Source organism: Varanus komodoensis, unplaced genomic scaffold (assembly GCF_004798865.1).
Source record: "Varanus komodoensis strain SLA01 unplaced genomic scaffold, ASM479886v1 scaffold14_1, whole genome shotgun sequence".
NCBI lineage: Eukaryota > Metazoa > Chordata > Lepidosauria > Squamata > Varanidae > Varanus > Varanus komodoensis.
Genome location: NW_025335438.1, coordinates 20921845 through 20930315, shown reverse-complemented (window position 1 = coordinate 20930315; position 8471 = coordinate 20921845). Strand labels below are relative to the sequence as shown.

The 8471-nt window shown below is 39.3% G+C and overlaps 1 protein-coding gene across 6 annotated transcripts in view; it reads right to left on the bottom strand.

Annotated features, from left to right (window-relative positions):
• The window catches only part of NOL4 (nucleolar protein 4), a 128518-nt gene that overhangs the window by 72959 nt on the left and 47088 nt on the right, over positions 1 to 8471 (bottom strand). For 3 of the 6 annotated variants that reach the window (XM_044424133.1, XM_044424135.1, XM_044424136.1), the window contains 2 exons: positions 5671 to 5820; positions 3769 to 3881 (listed from right to left, as the gene is read on the bottom strand). In XM_044424133.1, the coding sequence (XP_044280068.1) occupies positions 3769 to 3881; positions 5671 to 5820 (263 nt within the window). The remainder of the gene's footprint in view (positions 1 to 3768; positions 3882 to 5670; positions 5821 to 8471) is intronic. The other 3 variants (XM_044424134.1, XM_044424137.1, XM_044424138.1) reach the window with 1 other exon arrangement.

The window sequence follows — 8471 nt, the reverse complement described above, 5'->3', positions numbered from 1 at the left end:
TAATAATAATAATAATAATAATAATAATAATAATAATAATAATAATAATGAGACTCTTGGAGGGAGTCTTCCCTATTGCCCTCATGTGAGTGGAATGGAGACTTGTGAATTGCAAAAAAACTAAACTAAACTTGAAAAGAAACTAAACAAAACTTCAAATTGTCAATCTTCAGGCTGCTTGAGGGTGCTCTCCCTCTCCATCCTGCTTCAGTAAAATTTTGCCCCTAAGGCATTTTTGTAGTTCTGCAAACCTCAGGATTCCTCCAACCTTGCTGCGGTTGAATGTCTGACTCTTTTGTCTAAAGAGTGCAGTTTCCAGCCTCAGAGTGAAGGAATTCCCATTACCCCATGGCTCTTCAGACAATGTCTAGGGACTTTATGGTTGCTTCCTAAGTAAGCTAATATCTGGCCTTTCATCAACCACCTTGAAAACCTACTTCAAATGGGACAGAAAATATTACATAATTTAACACACTTAATGAAAATGTAGTGCATGATCTTTGAAACCTGTCTAAGTGCAGGTGACTGCATTTCCTCCTCCTACTTATTACTACTCTTTTCAAATTATTTTTCAGAATGTAAAAAAGTGAAAAAGGGGAATTACTAGATCAATTTCCTCTTAATTCTCACTGATAGACAGACAGATTCTGTTTCATATTCATTCTGCTAATCCCACTCAGAAAATCCCTACTAAGAAAAGCTATTAAGCCTGCTTAGCTTTAAGCATATTCTGAAATCCCACTTGCCTAAGCACAGACTCAAGGGTTCTGCTGTAAATGTAAGCAGTGACTGACTTGTGAAGCTGGCCTAAAGTGCTTTGTTTGGTTGGGATCAATTCTGTAAAGCTAAGCCAAAGCACTGTTTTTAGTTGGTGCCATATTAATCCCTTTAAATGACCACCTCAACCCTGCAATATCTTTAGTATGTATGTCAAGTCAGTCATGGGGAATGAATAAATTTACTTTACAGAATGACCATGCCAGTTCTAAGAAACATACAGACATTGCACTTGGTTGCAGCTAAGTCCCAAATATAGACTGCTCTCACATTTCCCCCACCCCCCAGGCTTCAGTAGCCAATATATGCAATTAATATGCAAAACTACATATTATATACAATAATACATAGTATAACACAACTTTTATATGCATGCATTGAAATTTCTTTATTATCATCTGTGCAGCTACATTTTTGCCTTTCTTTTGCTTTCTTCTTAGTGCTTTTTAACTGTGGGATGCCTGATTCATACTACTATACGATTAGTATTATTTTAAGATGCCCCTTCTTCGATAGTCTGATTGAAGGTGATGACTATAAAAGAAATCAGTTTTTGACCTGTACTCAATGAGCTCTACTTGAAGAATGGTGAAGTTATTAAAGTTCAACAAGTATGATCATTCGCAGTGCCCAGAAATCATGCAAGTTTCTTGGAGTCATGGCAGAATCTTACACATCATATCCATTTGTATTTACAAGATGGTATGAGAAACAACACCAGTGAGAATTGTCTTGAAGCTACCTTCCCTGATTATACTCATTAGAAAAGGACTGTTCTTGCTGTGAAGAAAGAAACTGTTTGCTTTACCAAAACAGATTTGCCTGGTTTGCCGCCCAGGAAGTAGGGTTAGCTTATGGCTTACTGACAACCTCTGTAACAGGGAAATGGAACCTATCAAATCCATAGCTTATTAGCTTATCCTTTGGTGTTTAGCCTGGCATGAGGAGCACACTAGTGTCCAAGCAATTTAAGCTCCAGAACAATGCCCATTGTATTGAGAAGTCCTGTGATGGGAAGGGTATATGCAGTTTATCTTTATTAATAATCTACATCCACTTTCCATTGTTACATTTACTGAATATAAACATGACTGTTTTGTCTCTTTCTGATTACCCTCAATTCAAACTTGAGGTGGTTTGCCTTGGCCACATCTTTGGGGTAATATATCACCCTACCCATCAGGTGTGCCGATTCTCTTGGCCTGTAGCATTCTAATTCCACACTTGGATTTAACATTAGATAATAGATTACATGTATAAAATAAATAATTTCAACTTAAAGCTGCTAATGTGATTAAATACAGATATTTAACTTTGCACTATGTTTTAGTCCTTAGGCTGGACTCAAACTGGTAGAAGATCTGAAGTTTCAGAATTCAGTCCAAAGAAGTTGGTGACCCACACACTGTCAAGGGATAAATAATTGAGTAATCTGCCAAAGCACATGACTGTTGCCCCTTGAAGCTAAGTAAGTATTTCCTTGTTCACTTAGTCCTGAACTTCAGCAGCCTATTGCCGCAGCAGAAAAATCCTATAATACATTGCTAGCAAAATCATTCTCAGAGCATGGACCTTATGTAGTAAAAATGACATCATTCACTGAAGGCAAGTATGATGTAGAAGTTAAACAGTTGGACTGGGACCTGAAAGATTTGGATTCTCACTCGGCCATGATGCTCACTAGGTGACTTTGGGTCAGTGACTGGCTTTCAGATTATCCTATCTCACAAGTTTGTTGTGAAGGTAACATGAAGATGTTACCAACTGTGTCTTGCAGGAAAAAGGCAGGACAGAAATATAATAAATAAATAAATAAACAAATAATTGTATGCCTATTCCATGCACACATGGCAGAAGTATCAGCATGTTCATGAAAAATTCAAGGTTTGCAGAAATGCAAAATGTCAAAGCCAAACCTACCTTTAGGGGGAAAGAGGTGCAATGACCTACCCCAGTTTAATTGTTGTTGTTGTTAGCCGTGAGGTCATGTCCAACCCATTGCGACCCCATGGGCAACATTCCTCCATGTTCATTTGCTGAGTGATTGTTGTAGGGAGAGATGAAAAGGGCACAGCTGGCTGACTGGCTGGAACCTTGAACAGGGGCATTCTATGCTGTAGTGTTTGTTGCAGGCACCCCTATGATGGTTGTCCTGTCATAACAGCTAATGAGAATCAAGACTAAATGGATGGAAATTTCTCATCTAGTCCCAAACCTGAGCAATTCAAATTGGGAGGCAAGTGTTTTAAATTTTTACCCTTTGCCTTATGCTGTATGGGAGATTTTTTTTAAAGGGGAAGCAGATGGCGCACATCCCCTAACTTTATTTCTTTTCCTTTTCACTTCCTGAATAAGCTGTTGGAAACTATGCCCCCTCAAAGCTGAAAGAGTCATTCAATCAAGAGAATTGATTGATTGAGGTTACTTCATTTCTAATAAATCCCTCCTCTTCTAGATGCTTTATCTTCAAAGAAGCAGAATTCTTGAATGCTGATGGCATTCCAGACTGATCAGAACTGAGAATTAGGTTCTCAGTTGAGAGTTTCTACCCAAATATTTGGAGGGCTAAAAGTTGCCCACTCCTGCATTAAATTAATACCTTCAGGAAGTCAGAATGCATTTAATGCACTTAGGAACTACTTCTTTGTTACAATTAAATATGTATTTTTTTCAAGTAAAGTCTTCAAGAAAATGATCTAGAACATCTTTTCTCATTGCCCCATCTATCCCATTATTGAAATACTGGATAGTGGTACAAGGTGTTCAACATTCTAGGTGATCTGAATTTGTGATTTAACCTATATAGAATCATAGCCATACACTGCAGCAATTTTCTTTTCAAAACTAAAGTTTCCCATGACCCATGTGTCACTGGGGAAAATGAAGTTGTAGTTTGAAAAAATACTCTTAATACTAGATTCCTGATGTAAGACAATGACTGAATGTAGTCTGCTACTATTGCCATTGTGAACCAATCTTAAGGGTTTTTACCTCATCTTGTTGAGAATTCAGTAGCTGCAACTTCATGTGCTTCATGTATGCCATTGTGATTGGCATATTGTAATCAATCATGCTGGTCACCAAAGTTGGTGGTTTTCCATTATCTGTAATAATAAAAGTTATATTTGTATAGATTTTTACATTACAGAGTTCTAAATTTTGTACTTTAATTCCACTTTGGGAGTGAATTCCAGCTTTATGAGGCTTGCATTTCCTCCAAAAATCCTGTATAACAATGTTTAGTGCATTTTATCAATATGTATCATATTTATATTGCACCTTTCCTCCACGATCAAAATCAAGGCAGGATATACAGGGTTCCCAGGTAGCCTCCTATTCAGGTTATACCAAACCAGACCTGCCTAATTTCAGCAGGGTGGCTGTATTACCAGTCAGCGTTATATGGCAGGATTATGCTAAGGGGTGGTTTCACTAATATGCTAACAAGGGGACCATGGATTACCCTATTTTTTGCTCTATAAGATGCACTTTTCCCCCCTCAAAAGTAAGGGGAAATGTCTGTGCGTTTTATAGAGCGAATATGTGTGTGCAGGAAGTCTGTCAGATGTGCAGCCCATGGGGAAGTGATGGGGAATGTGCCTGTGATTATGTGCCCATTTGATTCAGAATATTTTTTTCTTGTTTTCCTCTAAAAACTAGGTGCGTCTTATGGTCAGGTGCGTCTTATAGAGCAAAAAATATGGTATGTGGCTTTCAATACCACCCTCCCCTCAAGCACACAGGCATGCTTACAACATAGGGAAGAATCTGAATGGGATTCCCACCTCATTGAAAGTTCTGTGGTGGCTCCTCTTCCATGTCCCAACAGAAAACTTGGTAAAGAGTGGGGAAGGGGAAAGGACAGACAGAAAGGACAGCATGGATCTACTAGATCCACAAGCCTACCTGTTACACATACCATTGCAAGGTAAGGAACTTAGATGGACCAAAAAGCAAAGTTGGGCTTAAGTGTCTTTAAGGCATAATGAGAGAAGTTATTTCTCTCTGTTATTCCTCCCGCCCTGCTTCAAGGTTTTGGATGGGCAACGAACTTTGATCTCAAAGTCCTCTATCTAAAAAACAGCTATTCTTTTGGATTCTCTAGTGTGCTAGGATAGGTCTAGCAAGGGATAATATAGGATGGGCTGGGTGGGACAAGGAATTCTTCATGGGTGATGCAGGGATGACACAAATATTTTGACACAGTTTGCTCATTTATCAAAATTCATTCTGTTTCCTTCAGAATTTCCCCAGGGTTTCATCTGAGAGGGAACTTCCCAGATTCAATTCAAACTAAACTTTAGTAGGAATTCAGCACAGGGCTACTGTGTACTTCAAACTAGTCTTAGTTATTATTTCCAGTATTTTAAGTTGCTCCATCATGCTATACTGACAGAACAAGGACGGGCAACTTGTGTCATATTGGATGTTTTGGCCTACAACTCCTATCATTCCTCATCACTGGCTATGCTGGCTGGGGCTGATGGGAGTTATAGGTCAAAGCATCTGGAAGGCACAAGTTGTCCACCACTGTGATAGAAGGTACTTTCTTCTCTTTAGAAAAACATTATATGTTTTTATGTATTAAGAAATTTGAGTGTTCATGCAGACTTCTGCCACCTTAATGTGGACACATAAAAAAGGAAAAAGAAAGGAAAGGAATATTTCCTTTAGGTCAAATTACTTTTTCAGGGGAAGTATGGTATTTCATATAATCTTTTCAGAGAATGCCAGGAGACCCACCATATTCTGGCTTGCATAAATGAGGTGATATGACTTGTTGAACCATTCTAGTGCACAAAATTTTTATGAGTCTTCACTTAAACCAGGAAAATATAAATGGATATTATGAATAAAATTACTTTACATCCCACCATTTGACACTAAAGCTACCTTTATGATCTGCTCCATCTGGGTTTAAATGCATTCTTTTCTGGCACTCTGAGCAGCTCATTAGAAATCGTGTCACCGCTTCTCTTGGTAGAAAGGCATAGGTCTCTGAAATCTGAAATGAATAACAAAATATAGGCATCATTATATAAGCTGATTGAACATGATTTAACAGAACTGATCATTATATTTCTGAATAAGGTATATGATATCATAATTCCTGGAAGAACAATGAAAGCATGCACCAAATACAACATGGAATTTCAAGGAACAGCAATTTCATCTGTCTGCTTATTAAATAAGCCCATGATGTTTATAGAGCAGCCTTTCCAGAGGGCTTAGTTTTTGTTTATGACAACTAGAATGTTTTTTCAGCAAGAAAATAATTACTCAAGTGAATGTTTCAAAATGTGCTTTTCCCATGGCCTTGTTTTCCACATATTGTTCTTATTTTGTCTTTTGTTTTGCCTTGTGGGGATAAATATTTTGTGAAAATGTTTTGCTACTATTGTCATCCTCTAAGATCAAGTTCCTCTCCAGGTTCTCTACAAGTTAAATTTCTGAGTGGGTGGGTGGATGCATCTGTTTAAATGCACATCCAGTAAGCACAATCAGTGCAGAATGACTCTTTGAGCAACTACTTCCAAAAACCCTCCTTTTGAGTAGCCCTGGGACCCCTCCCTCTGGGAGGACCATTCTGGAGGCAGGCAAGCCTCTTACCTGTTGGCTAGCCCTTTTCTCTTGGTGCCTTGTTATGGGGTCAAGAATCATACTAGGTTCATTTGGCCACTGGAGCTCCTGACCCAATGCCTACTCCTGAAAGTTGTAGTTCATGGCTATTATTAGAGTCTGCCTGAACATTTGGAGAGAATGGTCTTGAGATAAGCCTCTCTGTATCTTCCATCTCAATATCTGGAAACTCACTTTCCCAGGACTCATCCTCGCCATCTGAAGAATCCAAATCTTCCTGGCCTTGCAACTCACACCAAGTAAAACTGCCTCTTTCATTCCCAACAAATAGACAGATTTTGTCTTTATCAAACAGTGCAAGAGTAGGGGACCCCATAGCTCTCTAGTTGTTGTTTGACTCAAACATTAATCCAACCTAGCATGGCCAATGACCATGGATGTTGGGAGCTGTAATCCATCAACATCTGAAGGCCCTTGGGTTCCCTAAACCTAAAATGAAGGCTTCGTTTTGTCTCTTTTACTCTGTGCATAAATATTGGGTGTTGCTTACCATGGAAAAAAAAATTTACTTAACATTTTTACTTAAAATAATAATTGAAGATTTAAATGTTTTTGACTTTTCTTTTTTTCTTTATTGTTGGTTTTCTAATATTGCTAAATTTTTCAGTTTACATATTGGGTTAGATCCACAGAACCACATCCCAACTGCTGCTCTGAGAAAGTTCCAGTTCATATTGGAGGGGAGGGGGTTATTAGATGTGCTTCACCTTCCCCATTGATTTTGGAGGGATGGGGGATGCTCTGGAACACCATAGGAGCCATTGTGATAGGCTTCAGGTAGAAGGGCAAACCAGCAAATATCTCCCCACCACTATTCACAGAGGGTTCCCAATTTCATATCACCTTCTACAAACAGGGATAGTGTTCATTTATAAAAGGTTCTATTTCTGGAAGTTTTGTTCTGAATCCAATAGCTTTCTGTTTGTATATGACACCATTTTATTCCTGTAGTTATGATTTCAGCATTTAAAACACAAAACTTAATATGCTCAGAATTTTTGTTTGATTTATGTATTTCTTTATCAGATTTATACCCTGTCCTTTTTCTTTTAAAGAACTCAAAGCAACTTAACATAATTCTGCTCTGCCTGCTCTTAATCTTATCCCTACAACAACAAACCTGTGAGGTGGGTTGGGCTGAGAGCCCGTGACTGGCCTAAAGTCACCCAGTTGCCTCCATAGCCAAGTGGGGACTAGAATCCAGATTGCCCAAATCCCAGTCCCACACTCTTAACCTTTACACTACACTGGATCTCAGTGTGGTATGTGGTTGGAGGTTTTGTTGCTCTAACATATCCAAAACGTAGTAGCAGTTTTGAAGCATGGAATGGAGGCTAGAGGGTGAGAAAGAGAAAAGCTAATTGTGTGGTTCATGACATTTACATGACCATTGAAAGACCATGTCCCATCAGATCTTTAAGTCCAGGGTCTAAAATGACCTAAATGCACCACTTCAGATAAGACCGTGGATCCATGATATATTGGCCTGCCTCACACAATCACAGCGTGTGCTGTTTGTGTGCCAGCTGATTTGCATAATTACCTTCATATTAATGCCAGTGAGAATGGTTTCTTGGGGTGATTAACAAAGCCATGACCTGTTGTAGGACAGTTTGTCCATCACTCCAAGTTACCTTTGCTGGGTTTTGATGACAGGGGCTTGGCAATTGGGCACTTCACAGGAGGCTGTGGTGATCACACAAATGCAGTCATTGTGGACTCTTAAAGAGCCACCTTCATGGCTTCTCCTTCATGAATCACTGCCCTGTCATGGCGAAGGGGCTTGCGTAGCTCAATGAAGGTATGAGCTATGCTATGCAGGGCCACCCAAGACGGACAGGTCATAGCAGAGAGCTCTGACAAAACGTGATCCACTGGAGAAGGAAATGGCAATCCACTGCAGTATCTTTGCCATGAAAACCCCATGGACAGTACCAAAAGGCAAAAAGATATGACACCGGAAGATGAGCTCCTCAGGTCAGAAGGTGTCCAATATGCTACTGGGGAAGAGCAGAGGGCTAGTACTAGTAGTGCCAGAAAGAATGAAGCAACTG